Source organism: Xiphias gladius, chromosome 11, assembly GCF_016859285.1.
Source record: "Xiphias gladius isolate SHS-SW01 ecotype Sanya breed wild chromosome 11, ASM1685928v1, whole genome shotgun sequence".
Classification (NCBI taxonomy): Eukaryota; Metazoa; Chordata; class Actinopteri; order Istiophoriformes; family Xiphiidae; genus Xiphias; species Xiphias gladius.
In genome coordinates, this window is record NC_053410.1 from 14,244,277 (window position 1) to 14,263,021 (window position 18,745).

The 18,745-nt window shown below is 41.6% G+C and overlaps 1 protein-coding gene across 1 annotated transcript; it reads left to right on the plus strand.

Annotated features, from left to right (window-relative positions):
• Window positions 1-4,332: 4,332 nt before the first annotated feature.
• On the plus strand, window positions 4,333-18,190 carry golga7bb (golgin A7 family, member Bb). Its single transcript, XM_040139741.1, has 5 exons — window positions 4,333-4,427; window positions 10,373-10,498; window positions 11,975-12,127; window positions 16,529-16,630; window positions 18,104-18,190. Exons 1-5 carry the CDS (start codon window positions 4,416-4,418, stop codon window positions 18,188-18,190), a joined length of 480 nt encoding a protein of 159 aa, XP_039995675.1. The 5' UTR covers window positions 4,333-4,415.
• Window positions 18,191-18,745: the final 555 nt, after the last annotated feature.

Consider the following 18,745-nt stretch of genomic DNA (forward strand, 5'->3'; position numbering starts at 1 on the left):
CAAAGCCACAAATGAAGACAAGACTTGTAATGAAAACAACCAAACACACAATCGGATTTGTGTTATTGTGGTAAATGTCAGAGCATACATTTCTGAATATCTAATCCAAAACGTAACCCTTTAGCATACATGTGAGCAAACATGCACATACAGAAACATTGAGGGACACACACTCACATTCACACATGCATTACATACCGTAGGTGCAGGGTCATTCAAACTGTGGGTGACCACCAACTGTCCCAATGTCTCCAGTCTGTTCATTGTAAAGGGGCCAATATATCTGGGATCTGTTGTTCGGCCCGGTCACAAACAAGTAGAACAAAACTAATCCTGACAGTGAACAGGAATATAATAACCTCATGGGTTTTCCAAGCTCTTGTGGATTTATTTATAAGTTTCCTGCACACAAAAACACAAACCAAAGTCCTGTAATATATATTTTAAAAGAAAGATTTTATTGCAACAAATATTTTTGGTTGTTTATTTTTTGTTTATTTTTTTATGAGTATCTGTCTTAACTCAAAAGCTAAGAAAAATAGTATAGTTATCAATAGTACCGTAGAAGTTATCATTTTTATTTTTTTCCATACTCAGTAAAATGACTGAAAAATGGAAGGAAGAATAAAGTCGAACAAAAAGTTTTATGAAGTGTAAGAACTGGTCAAGTCAACCGTCTTCCACAGCACAGGTGATGATTTGATTAATCTGACAAGTCAAACCCACATTTAACAAGAAACCTTGACAAAGTGCTTAATGCTGCCTTAACACTGCAAGTCTAAGGACACGAGACCAAAGAAACCAAAGTAATATTTGGTGTTTTCTTAAGTTCTTTTTTTCTTTTCATTGCAGGGTCAGTATCACCATCTTCAACATTTCACAGCACAAGCTTCAAATAGAAACTGGCAGTTTTGGAGTGAAGCGGAAACCAAGAATATTTTGCTGAAATAAATATTTTATAAAGTAAGTTTTATAAATATGAAAAAGGCAATATAAGTGTACAGTGTGTGTGTGTGTGTGTGTGTGTGTGTGTGTGTGTGTGTATGTGTGTATATGTACAGTGCTATCTGTCATTATGATAATTTGGGGCTGCGGCAAGGTTATTATTTTCTGCTGAAGTGCAGATTCAGACACACTGGAAGACCAGAATGAGATGTAATATGCAGGCATCTTCTTTCATTACATTCTCAATATGAATAGGAATGCATATGTTCAGCCATGATGGAAGTTTGAATGTAACAACCCAGTAATTTTCTTCAGTCGGTTTACATCCGCTCGAAACCAAAAAGACAATCGACCCAAAACTGGGAACCAATATTTTTCCTATCTCAGTCAACATATAACCAAATATACATTTCTGTGTCAATCTTGAAATCAAATATAAATATCTTTGACAACCCTACACACACTAACTAGCTGACACAAAAGTGTGCGTTATAACTTTACCCAAGACCCAAGATGCTCATACCGCTGACCTATAATATACCTCTTTCCGATGTCAGTCTGTCGGTTCAACATGTTGGTTCACTGTGAAATTTCATCAGCTGATGACAGGATACCAGGAAAATGAATGATTGCATTCCCGCCAGCTTCAGCTACTTTGAGATCACTGCCAACGTAGAATGCCAGAATGCCACCGTAAGCACGATAACATGCTGAACTTGAGTATGTTGCCATGTCCGGCATGTAAAAGAACTGCTCACACATTAACATCCAGTTGTTAACAAGCATGGTAACACTCTGATCTCAGTGTGTTAATGACCTAAGCCTAAATACAGCTAAGACTGGTCAAAGTCATGCCAAGTCCCACAAATGTAGACTTTATCTATGCCCCCCCGGCCCACTCTCAGGCCAAAATTTAACGTTTATCTTCTGAACATAAACAGCAGTGTCAGGTTTTTTGTTCAAACGCCTATGACACATGACATATGCTTACTTGACAAGAACCTCTAGTAGCCGTGTGAATCACGAGTCTTGTCTGTCAGGACTAATTGTGGAAGTAGCATGACGTCATATCACAGCAAAACCTTGCGGGAAGGATGTCAGGGTGAACAGAACAGTCGACTAAGTGCGCGACTTTAACACAGAAGATTACTGTTTTTTTTCAGAAGTGGTCTTTCTTTGTGTGACCACAATCTTTGCCAAACCTTGACTTTATGTGGGTTTTTTTTTAAATTCAAACTATGGTCTTTTCCTCACCCTAACCCAATAGTTTCTGTGCCTAGACCTAACCAAAACTTAACGTAATGGTGACAGATCAGAAAATGCTCATTTTAAATATTTCTGGAACAGTCATTTGTAATGTTTTTGGATGGCACTGACTAAAGATGTTGTCCTGCTAATAGGAGTGTTAGATCAGAAAACATTCATATTGGTGTTTTTGTAAGGAAAGCTTTTGTTTTTAGGACTTAAATGTTTTTGCCACACATCTGGTAAGAATCTAAGCTAACTGTTTAACATCCATCCAAAAGTTTGTTTCCTGGTACATAATGAGCATCACAGTCTCATATGACTGCTAGAAACATTTAGTCTCATTGTATTGAGCTCTACTTCCTTCATATTATGCAAAGAAAATACTCACTAATAATGAGTTATAGACTATCCCCTGAATTGATTCCTTGGGATCAGGTTTATGTGATGTTGTGAGTGTGTACTGTATGTTTGTGTGTATGTGTGACTGAAAACCTTGAGAAGATACACTGGGGAATGCCAAATGTGGAATACACACACTCACATGCACAAACGCACACAGATTCACATGCATACAAAAACACGTGAATGTGAATCTAAGTGCACACACCCCGAAGGAATTTGTGCCAGTGTGTGATTAGATACGCATCTTTTCAAGCAATCTGGAGCAAGCAGCAGGATCCTGGCAAATAATATTAGTTCTGCATAATTCTGATTTTGTTAGAGCGCTTCCATCTTATTTTTGGATTCTGTTTCCATTCATAAGAGCTGGATGCCGTTGTGTCTTTGTGAAAATAGTTGTGTGTGTTTGCCTGCCTCTCTGCGCATTTGAGTCTCTGCCAGAAATGTGATCTAAGATTACCTCGGGGAATGTGTATTGTAGTGACAGGGATAGAGACTAATTTCAGCACATGTCATGACTCATGATGTCAAACAACATAAAGAAAATACGAGTTTTTACCCCAAAATAGCCTCATCAAAGTGTTTTCACTCACTATCTTTCATCCAAGTCCTTTTTATCTAATCAAAGACATCTTCCTGTTCCTAGGTGTGTCAAGAGGACAAAAATGTGAGCTTTTATCTGGCTGCAACATTTTTAGTCTAGTTTTGAATTTTAAATCAACCTTGTAAAAAATTCAAACCAAGTAGAACCTTGTTCTGATCGTGAATTGGAAGAATTTGCTATTCTTGAAGGAGAAAAAGTGGCAATATAGTGCATCAAAGTGGGCTCTGGTAAATTTTTAATATGATCACTCACTAATGGTGCATTAAACATATGGGCTACAGTATGAGTCACCACAACATGACCACTTTGCACCAGAACCAACCTGCTTTTAGAGGACAGCACTGTTGGCTACAGTAAATACGTACTGGATCACTGTACAGCGCTGCCTAAATGTGAGAACAGGCTTAAATTTGAATAAAATAGAGCCTCTCTGCATGCTGGCAGACACAAGTGGTTCATGCTTGACAGTAAATTCAGCGTAATATTCCCCAGGGGACCCTCACTGGTGACTTAATAATGATCTGATATATTTTTTTATCTCATGGGTTTCAGTATAGCACGCACGTATTCTCATAGCACTATCATTACAAAAAATATTATGGCACTAATAAAGTCCCTGTCTCTAAGGGAGCTTAACGTTAATATATACAGGTCAGACATTATATGTAGGATTGCATTTGTGTGTATATGATCAGAACTATTTTATTTCTATGCCTGTTTGGACATTACCTTAAAGCTCTGAAACCCAGCTGTTTTAACCTCCTGGTACTCATCTCTTGCCATTTCGTGAAGACACCTTGGTTGTTGTGTTTTGTTGCTGTTGTGCTTGGTCTGGAGTGGTTGCAAATAGATTGGAAACCAAGGTACTTCATTTGAATTATTGATAATCAATACAATTTTGAACAGCCTACGAAAAGGGGGTCACATAAAGTAACCCTAATCTAAATAAACCGCGGATACTTACCGTGGAAATCACTCCTTTGCGTTTTTAAAGTCTGACCTTGAAGCAAATTATTCTCGGTTTATGCATTAATAGAAATTCACATGTAATTAACCCCCCCCCCCCCAGCGCGCACGCGCAGTCACGCATTCGCACGTGCGCGCGCGCTCGTGTGTCCAATCTTGCCTGCCAAGCTGTGTAGTGGCGTTGTCCCACACAGCGCGAGCGAACGGTTGTCGTTTTCAGCGCGGGACACATCCTCTACCCTCTTACTGCAATATGGCGACAGAGGTAAGAGATGCGGCTCTTTTGCTGCATTTTCTCTTAGTATTTTACGAACAAAACCGGGGGAAAAACAAAACTCTGTTCCATTTGTTGTTGTTGTTTTTTTTTTCCTAAGAATTGCAGGTTGAGAAATGCGGTCTTGTGGACTGAATGTCTTGCTCGTTTTGCCTCCGATTTCTGTGGCTTGTCGTGGCTCGGGTGACTGTTGCCTCAATTCGGCCGAATCCACCGGCTGGACCCGACTTGGTGTGCCTTTCAAGTCGTGTTGGCAGAGAGTCATGCAACGCTCACGACAGTGAAACACTTTTCGTCCAGGAGCCTCGATTTCACTTACTTTCATCAGCGTTTAGCCCCGTGAGCTCTGTTAGCCAAATTGTCGACAGATATTCTCACACAGAGAACTGCAGTGTTTTCCCTTTTCTTTGTACCAAAGCTACATAGTTTTGACAAGTCAGAAACCAGAAACCTATGTCACTCAGGTAGAGCGTGTCCGGTTGGCTCAAAGCTGAGGAGACAGATGAGAGTGGTGATAATGATGGAGCTGTCAGCACCATGGACAGGGACAGCCTCTCTCTGTCTTTCCCTCTGACATACTTTTAAATTGGCTTGACAAGGCTTTGTCCTTGCACTTTAGACGGGCCGCACGATGAAACAGCTTCGCCTGCTCAGCTCTCTGGTGTCATGCCCCCTCCACTCCTGTAACAAATGCAATTAATGTGATTGGCAACTCGAAAACGGCACCGAACAGAAGATGGGGCGAGCGCATGACGGAGACGGTGTTGTTCAGCCAGTGTCACATAGCACAGCCAGTCACTCCAAACGGCACCGACAGCATTTGCTGGCATAGCTTTGGCCTCAGTAATGCCCGGTAGCTCTCAGGCCGGCAGCTTCCTCTCTCCGCCCTTGTGTCCTAGGTGATGTCACCATGATGCTGGACACACAGCTGCCTTAGTTATCATAGGAGTGATGTCAGCAGCGGAGACGGCTGTTACTTTGGCGAGTGAGGTCGCGGTTCATGCATTCGCCTGCTGCAGGTGAAGGTGTAGTGGACAATGCTGAGCAGGATTCCTGAATTTTTTTAGTTTTTTTTCTTTTTTTCTTCTTCTTCTTAGCCTGCGAGAGATTGGCAGAGTGGGCCCCGATTTCCTCTGGTGGTCTGCCAGGATCCCTGTCCAAGCCCCATCAATTACGCACACACACACACACACAACATGCACATGCACGCAAACACATACATTGTGTGGAACCAGGACAGATTTCATGTCCAAGACTGATCAATTATTCATGGCATATTTAATGTGAACAGGCTGCTGCAGTTTGTAACCGTCAGTGATTGGAGTCTGAGATGAGGAGCACACTTGATTTCCTATCCGTGCTTTTACCCATCTGCCCTTCTCTCTCTCTCTCTCTCTCTCTCTCTCTCCCTCAGTCACTTTCTATTAGAACTCATTCTGTGACATTTATTGTGTGCCAAGTCAGCAAATGACCATGTTAAGTGACTGAATAACAATCAGCTCATAGTGCAGACTGTTTGTGCTGCGTGGATGGTCTCTGGATGCATTAAGTCCACCTCTGCCAGATCCTCCTCTCAGTCTGTAGGATAGCCTTGGCTCGAGTCTTACACTGTTGAAGAATAATGTATCTTAGCACAGTAATCAGAGGCTGGCACACACTCAGCTCTCTACTGAAACATTGCTCCACTGTTTCCAAAAAAGATCTGCTCTTCCAGCTGTGGTCCCACGGTCACTGATCTTCTGCCTAGATGCCATGGAAATGTGACTGTTTTGTCGTCACTGTCTAAACTTTAATGATTTATTGACCTCTGGCTTGCCCAGCTTGGCACTAAACATGAACAATTCTGCTCCCAGTGGCAGGAAACCAGCTTATATTCTGAAGGGGATGAAAAATGCTGAAAGAGCTAAGAGACGACAATGAAATGTCTGAGTGCGTTTACTGTGCGTGCCGTAATTGTGTGTGTGCCTTTTGCGATATGTGCCCACTGGCAGCACTCACCCATGCTGTCGCTGTGGGTTCCTTGAGTCGGAGTGACTAAACTAGGAAACATGTCATAGCGATGAGAATCACAAAGACCCACAGATCCAAGCTGGGGGGAAATAAATAAGGGGAGGCTATCAGAGTAAGGATAATTGGAAATGACAAAGAAAATATATGAAAAATGGTCATCTCTTTCATTCTAGAAAAACCCATTGGTGATGAGAGGTCATTGATGCATTATGGGTATTCTTTTACTTTTAGTTTAAATTGTCATAGAGGAGTTTGGTTCTTTGCCTTTCATTTGTCAGCCTAGCCAGTGGCTAGTTGTGGTCATAAAATGTGAAATGTGGAATTTTTTTTGTGCACCAGTGGAATTTCCCCAGGCAACTTCTTCACGATAGAACTTTTTATTGAGCTGTGTAGGTTGAATCCCTATGATGTCTTACTAATTGGTAGGAAAAAATACATGCGGATTTACAGTTTAAGAAATTACTTGAATTTGTCTGTATCATTGCTCTACAGTTAGTGTTAAATGTATGTGTTTAATGTCCTAGCTGTTTGGTTCAGTTGAATCTGTCTTCCGCATGTAACTTATTTTCACTTTGTTTATTTCATTTCTGCATTGAGTCAATGTGCAAACAAATGTAAACTTAACTGAAAGTGTTACTGTAGATGTGCGGGCGGAAGGATAAGTCAGACAGTACAGCACGATGAAGAGATTCTGAACAGAATCCTGTGTGATCAGTATGACACTTTAACATTGATGTCTGCTTGTGTACTATTTTTAGACACGGAAATAGACTGCATTTGAACCCTGATCTCCCATGCAGAAAAGTAAACATGAGCACTCTGCCAACAGCAGTTATTTATCTTCGAGGCTTAAATGGATACAAACACAGCCACTCTGCCAATAACGGCAACATCACGTGACTAAAGAAATATTTTTATGAAGTACTCCAGTATCAAAGCAGGACTTTGAAGGACTTGGGCAGTTGTACGTAACTTGTAAGGGGGGTAAAAGCTTCCTGGTTATTCTGGGTAAAGTTGGAGAGGTGGGTTGCTGAAAAAGTTATCAATTGATGAAGGAAAGTACCACGAGGCAGTTCTCTCCTTCCTCTGGCAATTCATAAGCAAGAAACAATGAATGCCCTAGCACTAGAAAACTAGCCCTGGTCAGTATGTAAATGTAATGTGTCAACCCAGTGTGTGCATGTACATGTGTGTGTGAGTTTATATGTTTGTGCTTGTGATTGGATTAATGTAAGGGCCCCTTTACACTGTGCAATTTTGGGCTGTCCGAGACCAAAGTTGACATTCGTGAGAGAAACATGGTGAAATCTTTGGTTGTCAGTCCAGAGCAGTGGTCCTACATCGCGCTGTGAGACGTGTCCTCCGACAGCTGGTTTGGAGCTTTGGTGGCCAAAGACAGTGTCAGAAATTTAGGACCAGATTCTCACAATGTAACTGCTGCCGTGACCCATGTCTATAAAACCCCCATTCAGAAAATGATATTAAATGACGCAGGATGTACGGCTTGGTGTGACATTTTCTAGGTGCCCTTTTCATCACGCTTTTTCACGCGCTACAACTCAGGACGCATTCGCAGCACAATCTGACATGCCTCAAATTGACATTGTACACTCTCACACAGATTGCGACAAAGATTTCATTAGAACTATCTCACACAGTGTGACATGCGCTAAACTTAAACAATCCTTGTTGTCGCAAAGTCTCAAGGCCCCTTAACACACAGAGAGGTTAAAAAAGTGAAACATGTAGCTCATTTGGCCTATAAGATTCACTTTTCAAATACTGGAGCAGAGTTTCACAATACGTCACCTTAGAGTCAGATGTAAAATTTTTGACCTTTAACCATGACATCCTCATTAGGCCAGTCAGTTTAAAAGTCTGGAACACAAGTTTCCAAGTTGATTAAAATCAAGGGAGTGGTGGGAGAGATATAAAATAAATGGACTCCATGTTTCATTGATGACCTCAGAGAGACATGATTCCTGCCTGCTTTGCTCAGCTGCGAGCTACGTGCAGCACAGAGATGTAAGGCAGAGATCAGTGGGTCAACAACAGGCCAAAATACACCATGACATCCCACTGGCCTGAATCAACCCTGTCTCCTAGGAATTACATTCATATGCAGTTGAACTTGCAACGCTATTTCCCGGTTGGATCATGTTCAGAGGTTTTTTTTGTTGTTTTTGAATGAATGAATGAATGAATAAAGTGCATTTATTAACTGCAGCAGAGGTGCCAGGAGGTGGTTTGGGTGGATGGAGGGTGATTAAAGAGTACAAAGTGCACAACTGTCACACCAGAGACCAGGGTTCACATCCACAGCTCTGTCTGACTTTGTTTTCTTTTCTCTTTCTTCCTCTCTTTCCTGTTTTCCTTATCTAGTTTCCTTATCTTACTTTCCTTCCTACTTTTCCTCTTCCCTTCCTTAAGTCTTTCCTTCTATCTTTTTCTTGTCTTATTCATGTTCCTCTTTCCTTCTAGGTTACTTCCATATTTCCTCATGTCTTTTCTTCTAGTGCCTTTAATCCCTTTCCTTTCCATCCTACTTTTCTTTTTTCCTTCCTTCTTTTTCATTGGGCAGGTTGTCATCTGCAAGCAAAACTAAACTCTCACTTTGGATACTTGAATATTTTCTACTGCTAATATCTTTTTGAAGTAAACAAGCGTAACCTACTCAAATTCTGTGCAATGTACATACACACACACATTCTTAAAGTCAACCTGTATAACCTTACTCTCTGCCAGCTGATACTAAATTGCATAAATGATGCTCATTTCGTTTGCTGATAATTGCTTCTATTGATAGAGTGACTTGTTGTTCATCACGATGGCCCGAAGATAGTGAGGAGGGGTGATAGAGAGACTGAGAAGGCAAAAAGGAGGATATTAAAAGCCCTGGCAGACAGAAAGATCTAGTGGCTGTGAGATTTTGGCTGTTAGCAGACGAAAATAGAAGCTTGGATGCTATTCTTGGTTGTGATGGATATACCCTATATAGAGATGAAAGGCTGGCACTGTGCTATGTCCGCTTACATGGAAATGACTCTCTGGGGCTCATACATGCAGGTAACCTCATAAACGGAGACCCTGCTTGCTCTCTAATGATGACAACACTGCGGTAGCTAGCCAAATCTTGCCTGTAAATATTGCATTTAAAAGGCAACAACTGCACAAATGTTGAACACATTTTGTGAGATATGGAGTTTTTGTGAAATTATTTGAGGCTCTGAAATGAATGCAAACCTCATGCCTCTATCTCTGTTTGTCACTCTATTTTCTCACCCCCTTTTTGTTCATCCTTCTCTCCACACTCATACTGTATCTGTAATTACCATCCTCTCGAGGGAGGTAATTTAGATTAGCAGGGGACAAGTTTGCACTGGCCCACTTGCTCGCTGCTGTATGCCTCTCAGGGGAAGGTGTGTTCGGGCTGTAAAACACACCACTCAGCATCATAGTGCCGTAAAGGAGAGTCTCTCAGGGGGTTGGTTATTATTGCAATTGGGCCTATTGATACAAGAGGAATGCTTGAGAGTGCTAACTATGCATGCCTGTACTGCTGTTGACATAGTAACATAGTGCCCTCTTCTCACCGTGTAGCCATGTTGCAGTTGGGGCAGGCAGAAAAACAACTCAAAACTTGCAGGAAATATTATATATTACTTTATATACTGTAACTATTGTGCAGACCGTGTTATTGAGGGCTGCCGTAGACAAGTGGATTTTAAACTAAAATGTTTTGGTAATGAGATAGGCCTAAACTTAAGTTTGACTGACAGTGGAAGCCTTTTTAAACACCCACCTTTTTTGTAGTCTTTATATACTGTACAGTAAATCAAAGACAGACCCGCTACTCTTGCACCTATATGAATATAAATGTACTTTGGACCACAAATTTAACAAGTGTTTTTTTCTCCTGTTGTTAGTTCCATAACCTTCAGGAGCTGAGGCACAGTGCATCGCTCGTAACAAAGGTGTTTATACAGAGAGACTACAGTGAAGGAACCATCTGCCGCTTCCAGACCAAGTTCCCCTTAGAGCTTGACAGCAGGGTGAGCACAGATACGAACATACACTCACATATACATGTCCAGTTAAATGTAACATGTTGGCAAAATTCAAACTCACCTGAGACAACACCCACAATCTCCAACACAGAAAGAGTGATGGCTCAATAAAGCTTAATCAGATTACTACAATGGTGCATCCTGGATGACAGAACACTTGGTGAATGATAGATGTTATCTTGTACCTTAACTTAAACTTGTAAGTAAATGCACACACTCATATATTAGCAGAAGTACATAGAGGGGACTTATTAAACTGAGCATAGAAACAAATCCAGCAATGTTAATCCTTAGAATTTTTAGATAGATGTCGGAAATCCAAATGTTACACATCACAAAAAAGTACGATGATATTGCGAGAATCCCCTTCCAAGTCTTTTTCCACAGACAGATACAGACCTTTGCAACATGACCTAAAATCCTGGAGTTTTTAACTTAGCAGACAAAAGCAGAATAAAAGTGACACAACTATAGTAAAACTCTTCTGTGTGTGCTCATAAGAAAGGTAAAGCTAAAGAAGAAGAAGCCATAATGCTTTTATTTTCACACTTTAACACTTTAGAACTTGGAGAGACTGTGCTGTTTATTTGAGGTGAAAATTTGAACTTCTAAAGTTGCTGTATTAGCATCTGTGAATGGTGTCGTGCAGGGGTACAATTGTAGATTTGTCTAGCAATTAACATCTGAAGCAGACAGTCAACACACAGAGAGCAATAAAGGAACATGAGCAGTTATCTCATATGAACTCCGGACAACGTCCCGAGAATCAGGTCCAGAGATTGTCTGTGTGAGACACCTAATGGAAAATACTCTGTTTGGTTTAGTTGAGGGGTGGCGCATGGAGGAGGCAGGATAGAAACGCCCTCAACATGCCCACTCGCTCGCTGTGAATTCTCCAGACAATGACCTATACACACATCACCTCAATTGGACATTACTCGAACTTTGTATGAGGGAGCTGGCAGGGTAAAGTCTGTTTAATGTCCAGTGCAACGGATTAGGACATTTGTGTTCTCACATACAGCTCCTTTGGGTAATGTCTAGATAAATTCAGGGTTGCAGTGCATGTGTGACTGCAGTTTTAGACACAAAGAGAAACACAGACGGAGTCAGTTTGAAAGGACCATTAGAAAACATTTTTTCAATCTGCTTCAGTACACTTTAAATGTTCTCTGTCAGATGCTCAAACCACTGCTGTCACACACTAATTTGTCATCTTAACCTCAAATTTATTTATATTCTGCAAGTGATGTGTGTTTCTGTTTTCATTTTTTTTTTTTTTTTTGACAACATAGGGGTATTTTGGGTTGAGCACAATGCAACTGGTTTGTTTGGCAGACTGTTTTATAGCTGATAAGCTTGCTCCAACAGTTACGCCAGAGCACTTTTCACTTCTGCAGTCCTTATGGTCCATGCACCCTTCATATCTCTACCTGGATGTCTGTTTGTGTTTGTGAGTAGATTGAGCGAACCTTGCTTGAGGAGACGGTGAAGACCCTGAACTCTTATTATGTGGATGCTGAAAAAATTGGAGGCCAGTCGTACCTGGAAGGATGTCTGGCTTGTGCAACAGCATACATCATCTTCCTCTGCATGGAGACACGCTATGAGAAGGTAATAAACCTGTAGACACCTAAATGCAGTGTTCAAAATGGCTAGAAAGAGCTTTTACAAGGAGGTTCTGTCGTTCAAAAATGGCTGCACATTGAGAAATGAACAGAGTCACCGTTCTCATAATGTTATGAGTAACACCTGTGCTTTCCCTACTATGAGAGGTCAAAATTTCTGTGTTAAAAAACACCTACTGCCTTCTAGCTCTAGCTCCATACTTAACACAGGCTGAATTGCTGAATTAAGCCTTCAAAGCTTTTAGAAATCTAACGTTTCCTTAGACCACACCAGGCTTTACCTTTTCTTTTGCTTGTTTTGATATGGTTGTTATGCATTTTTTTCTCTCTACAGCTAATATAGGCTTTCTATAGAAAACTTGATCAGTATTCCAGAGGCCACAGTCTCATAACACAGTCTGTCAGGACAACTTTGATCTATTATGGATTGCAGAGCAAACCTGACGATGCCTTAAGGGAAGAAATCAGAGTTTGTTCCTTTGGACTTGTGCTGTAAATATAAGAAATAATAAATATCCATTCGTCCTTTTTCTAACCTGCATATTCTGTTGAGTGTTACAGGGGGCTATTCAGTTTATCCTAGCCTACACTGGGCGAGAGGCAGAGTACACCCTTGACAGGCCACCAGTCTGTCATACAGCTAACATATATAGACAAACAACCATTCACGCCCACGGGCAATTCACCGGTTCTGCCCTATTAAAGTATCCTGCAAATATCCTGCATGTCTTTGCCTGTTGAAGGAACCCATACAGGCCTTGGGAGAACATGCACACTCCACACAGAAAGGTGCCAGCAGGCAGCAGGTTTGAACCCAGATGTGGAGCCTCTTCGTGCGCAGTAGAATACTTTGTTATGTCTTTGCGGGAACATTTATCGCTCAGACATTATTCATTAAAAGCTGCTTATTATAAACTGTACTGCCTGTCCCCAAGACTACTGCCATATTTGTCCATTTTAATAGAAGCCAGCTCTCTCTCAAACAGAAAAGCATGTACTTGTGTGTTCTAATGCACTTTGGCTCTCTAAGGTCAAAACACGGTTATTTACACCCACTCAACATGGGACAGCAGAGCCAAAAAAAAGGAGATACGATCTGATTCTCTGTTGCACAATGCTCCTCTCAACTGTCTGTCCACTACATTTTAAAACCTGCTCTAAAGCCCACCACTGTGCGCCAGTGGGCAATGCAGGGCACGCCAGCTGTAAACTGACATTTAGCTTTAGCACAAGATGTCCATGTTAAGAAAGGGCAGGTGATTAAACCTCTGCAAAGCTGTACATACACAGTGAGTTTGATTAATTCTCTTGTGATTTTGTGTGTACCTGCCTGTGTTTTAGGTGAAACTGGAGTGGCGTGAAGCCCCAGCATGCCTCTCTGTTCTGATCTCTGTCACCCACAACATTCATCTCCGTAGTCTTGTTGCATTTTGTAAACATTTCTTCATCAAAGCAGTACAGAGGTACTGGGAGCTTGACCAAGAAGTACAAAAGGACATATGCTGTGTTGAAGCCATGCAGAAATGGCCTCGTCTGAGGCTCTTTTCATCTCCCTGTCAGCTGGGTGCCGCTCCATTGAGACGCTGAGATGATATCAGCCCCACAGGAGAGTTATTTATTTACTTGTTTAACCTAATCATCTTGGATGAATGACGTTATGACTGACAATGATCAAATATACCCACCCAAGTTGATGCTGTGTGTGCTTATATCCGTGTGTGTGCTGATAAAGAGGCCACACACCAGTGAGTGTGGATCATTGTGCAGATTCATTGGAGCACCAAGAGCCCTTGATGCTTACACCTCACCTTATCAAAGGAGCACTGATTGCTCCCAGCATGTTAGAACAGATACATATGCACACAAACATTCATAAAGCTTCTCTCACTCATAGTTTACCCTCCATACCCTCCATCCCCTATTTTTCTTCTTCCATTATTCACAAGAATGTGGCTTTCTATATGGAACTCCCGCAGACACATGTATACACAAGTATACAGTATACCTCTATATTGCACTCGGTGACATAAACAACTTTCAGTCTAGCAGAGGAATACACACTCATGGCACGCATGTGAAACAGACTGTGACACCTTTCGCTTCTTGGGGAATATACAGACACTCACAAAGCTTTTCTCAAAAGGGCTGTCACACACATGCCAGTACAACAGAAGCACAGCTTGGATACTTGACTGTCATATTGTTAGGCTGAAGAGGACTGAGCTGCCCTGAGAACTTGCTAGAAGTGAAAGGATTGGCCTTTTCCCTTTTCCCCGCAATAAACCTATTAGTCAGGGCTCCGCTCTGCATCTCTCTGCTTCTTCTCTGGGATGTTTGATTTTCTTTGATGGAGCTTTGAAAAAAGGCACAGTTTAAATTGTGTTGAGAATTTGTGGATATATTATAATTGTTCCATGTCAAATATTGATTGCTTTCTGCTTAGGTGTACTTTACATGGATCTGACTGATTGAAAGCAGCACATTGGAGCAAACCACTGCCTTTTGATGACTTCCTCGACGGCCTATCATTGAGGAATTTAATGTCTTGTTTTCAGTCCATAAGTCTCTCCTTCTTCTTCCAGTTGGAGACAGAAAGAAGTATTCTTCTATGCTCTAGTCTCCACTAGCAGGGGTCACTATATTAGCAGCTGTGCCTGCAGCTGTAACAGTCCTTTGACATCCCAGAGGAGCGCTGCTCAGTGTGTTGCTCATCATCTATTGTTTTAATCTCTCAAGGCTGAGTGCTGCAGTGACCTTAAGTTAACTTACAAAAGAGGATGTGAGTCTGACATGTTCACTGAATCAGTTAAGGAATACTCATAAAAGGGTTACATCCCAATATAGCATACTAACAACGAGTCTGACTGGGAAAGAAACACAAGTCGATCATACAGGTTTTAATCAAACCCCTTAGTTAGCCAGACTTTCAGGTGCAATCAGTTTTGGTTTCGCCCTCAAATAAAGTTGTAGATAATATGGCTAAATTGTTTGCCTGTTTACAACTTTTCGGATTTTCTGGATGCTCATTTTTCTCACCCAACTTGACTTTGTTTAAGCAGTATCTCAGCAATGAGCTTGGTGAGTAGAAACAATTGCTAAAGTTACAAAAATAAGACCAAGGTTGTAACAAACCATAGTTTTCCTTTAATATACAGTGCAACATACAGTATGTGATGCCGTAGTTTTTTTCTTTACGTGATACAAATGTGTTGCTTTAGCATATAATGCAGATGTGCTAAAGATTGAACCTCCTTTTGAGGAGTGGTGACAGCTTTCTCAGTGTACATGAGGCCCAGTGGAGCGTAGTTGAGCTGATTGACATGGTTAGACAGAGTTTTGGAGAGGCATGGCACATCAGCATTGTTGGTGTCCATGGAGGCATAGCTGAGGCTGAATGAGCTGCTCTAATGATGCAACTTTCGCTAATAGCTGTCCATTTAGCATGGTTGGCTATCAGTCAGCAATCATTTGGTTGCAATCAGCAGCAGCCTGGGACTACATCACAGTGCTTAGGTTTTTGTAAACACTCCTTTAGTCCCCAGGTTAAACTGTGTGTGTAGTTATAATGCATAGAAGAACATAGACAAGAATGCTTGTTTGAATTAGTGTGCCATGGCATGGTCTGAACTTAGTGCTCAGCTTCGCTCCACTGCTGCTAAGTGGTTTTTGCACGGTTGATGCAATACTCGCTTGCAAAACTGAGAAATTAGTCCAGTGCCAATGTAATCTAAATAAACTGTCCACCTCACATTTTACAGTGTTTCCAAATTGCCCCAACAGTTAACCAAGGCATGACATTTAGCCTGAGAGAGCCATCTTTGGAATTGGGAACTAAAGCTTCCAAATGGAAAACTTCAAAAAGAGAAAAGCTCATACTCATCAGTTTTAGTAATTTAATTCATACAGACTTGCTTGACATGAGTGGCTTGGAACTATGTATAAAAATAACTGCCATACTTAGAGCATAATAAAATTACTTTGAATTTAGGTTATACTGTTCAGGAAAAATAAAGATGGGCAATGACTCGAGAAAGTCAGTATCATATGCCGTATGCTAAATATGCGCAGAAGGACTGCAAAGTCATTTCTTCCATTTTTCATTTTTTCCACCAAGGATGGCAAAGGAGGAGGTTAAAGTTGCCACAGCCCTGCCCATGTTTAGCCTCTCTCAGGTACATGGTTATCACATGTACCACAGAGTACACTTAAAAAATAATATGCAGGTAATGGATCCCCAGTTGGAATGTCCGTTCAGATTATTTTCTTCCATTGCTCTGCTTGTGGTTTAGATTTTCATCATGCCTTCAATGGTTCTAATCAAATCTGCTTTATGTCCAACTGTGTCTGGCCCATTCTAACCTATCTCCACTCCCCTGTTTTATTCCAGGTGCTGAGGAAGATATCAGGCTACATCCAGGAGCAGAATGAGAAGATCTACGCTCCTAGAGGTCTGCTGCTCACAGACCCCATAGAGAGAGGAATGAGGGTTGTATCCTTTATTCATCTGCTACTGTTTTCTCTGTTCAAGTATATAATAAATAGATAAAGGATAAAGGCCCAGACAGAACAGTCAGACATAAAAAAAGACTGATAGGAGGAGTCAGTGGTTTAGAGGTTGGAGTAGCCAGACGTCATGATTGGAGGTCACCAGTTAGAATTAAAGGAACAGGTAGAGGCATCTGGGCATCTGAGAAATACCTTCTCCCCCTCATAAATTACCATCAAGGTGCCTTTGAAAAAGGCACTTAAACTCCAGCTGCTGCAGAGAAGCTGTTCAGTAGCCGGCTATCATTCCCAGGAGTGAATTTGAAACAGGGTAGGGCTGAAAAAAGCCTGCATGCTTCATCAGTTGTCCGGATAAGAAAAGGTGAAAAAGACAGGATGAAGTGGTGAATCAACAGACTAAGATGTGTATGCACTTGTGATTTTGTGTTTTGTTAAACCATCTAGTTCTGTTTTATCATTCCAATATTTGGCGTTGTATTACAGTCTTACCAAACGGGTCTACCGCTTCAGATGGCTCATTGTATGTTCTTATAGTTGAGTTGTTAAGTTTTCAGAAGTGGCCAGAAACGTTTCTCTCTTTGTCAGTCGGAGAGATCCCAGCACGCAGAAGCACAGAGAAAATGTGTCCAGTAGACCATCACATAAACCAGGCCCACACTGGCTCAAAGAACAGGCTGCATTTATTATTAAGGACCAATTATAATAGATTAATTTTTGCTTTGAAACTGGTCTTGTTACCCATCATATTGGGAACCATCAGGTCACAGCTGATGGTCCGTCCTGGATTCAGCTAAAGCCTGGTCTGGGACAGATTTGCCTGCCCACGGACAAGTTTTTGAGATTTTAGTCAAAAGCCCTTGAATGGGTGAATCTGCATATCTAGTTTGAACAGTACTGAGACATATCTTGACCTTTTCATGAGTTTTTCCAACATGATGCAGTTGTATTCAGAGGTGAGCATGAGATCGCAGATATGTAGTATCTGATGGGAAAGCAAAAGGAAACTGGGGACAGGGAAGGAAGAAAGCAGCAGACAAACACAAACACACACACACACACACACACACACACACACACACACACACACACACACACACACAGTGACTTCTTGTGTGTTTTTCTTGAATATTGCAATCATTCATGCCAGCCACTCATGTCTCCATCTCTCCAAGTAGAAAACTCTCATTAGTGCACCTCATGTGAGATCAGTTGTTTGGGTTGTGCCCCCCCAAAACAACGTGTTGTAATATAAGCAGTAAAGAAACTTGTAGATCTTGAATTTCTTGTAGTTTTCTCCAGCTTTATGCATTTGCAATGAGAATGGATGTGACCGGATCCATGGCTGTTGTTAGGGATTGTGGAATTGTAAAGCTTTAGGATCCTCCTGCACTTTCTCAAACCTGTACTGTATTGCCGTCTCTGCCATGAGGATCCTTGACATTCTTTGTGTCCTCAGCTAGAAATCAGTGTCTTTGAAGACCGAGGCTCGGGCAGCTCAAGTCCCAGCAGCAGCATGTCATCAGCAGGCAGCAGCGCCCGGTGACTGGAGGGGCAGCGCCAGGCTTACGGGTACCACCACAGGGGCAGCGGGACGCTTACCAACATCCGCATGCTGAAACATGAGAGCACTAGGTTCTAAGACCATTGGAGAGAAAGGGGCAAGGAGATGTTCCACCGCATTCACACTCTCCCTGCAGGAGCCTACGATGTACCACCTTGAGAACAGGAGCTGGCTTACACAAACACAATGGATATGCAACAGAATTAACACAAGTGCAACAGAACCCGAACATAGGCAGTAGACACATGTACAAGCCAACATCCAGAGTGTCTGTGAGGGGAATAGCCTTCACACTCCAATAGCTATCCAAACCAAAATAATAATAATTTCTTTTGTTCCAATTTTTCCATTCACCTTTTCTCTCATTCCATCACGTCTGTTTCCATGAGTCACACCATCTCTGTGGTATAGCTGTTTCAGCAGACTTACCATTGACTGGCCGGACGTCAATGCTTGATTGTTTTCAAGGGGAGCAGACTTACCATTGACTGGCCGGACGTCAATGCTTGATTGTTTTCAAGGGGATCACAGTCACTG

Bases quoted from the DNA above. Each gene is read 5' to 3' on its own strand.
- golga7bb (XM_040139741.1), top strand. The intron at 12,128-16,528 runs GTAATAAACCTG...GTTTTATTCCAG, and splicing joins TGGAGACACGCTATGAGAAG to GTGCTGAGGAAGATATCAGG. The intron at 16,631-18,103 runs GTATCCTTTATT...TTGTGTCCTCAG, and splicing joins TAGAGAGAGGAATGAGGGTT to CTAGAAATCAGTGTCTTTGA.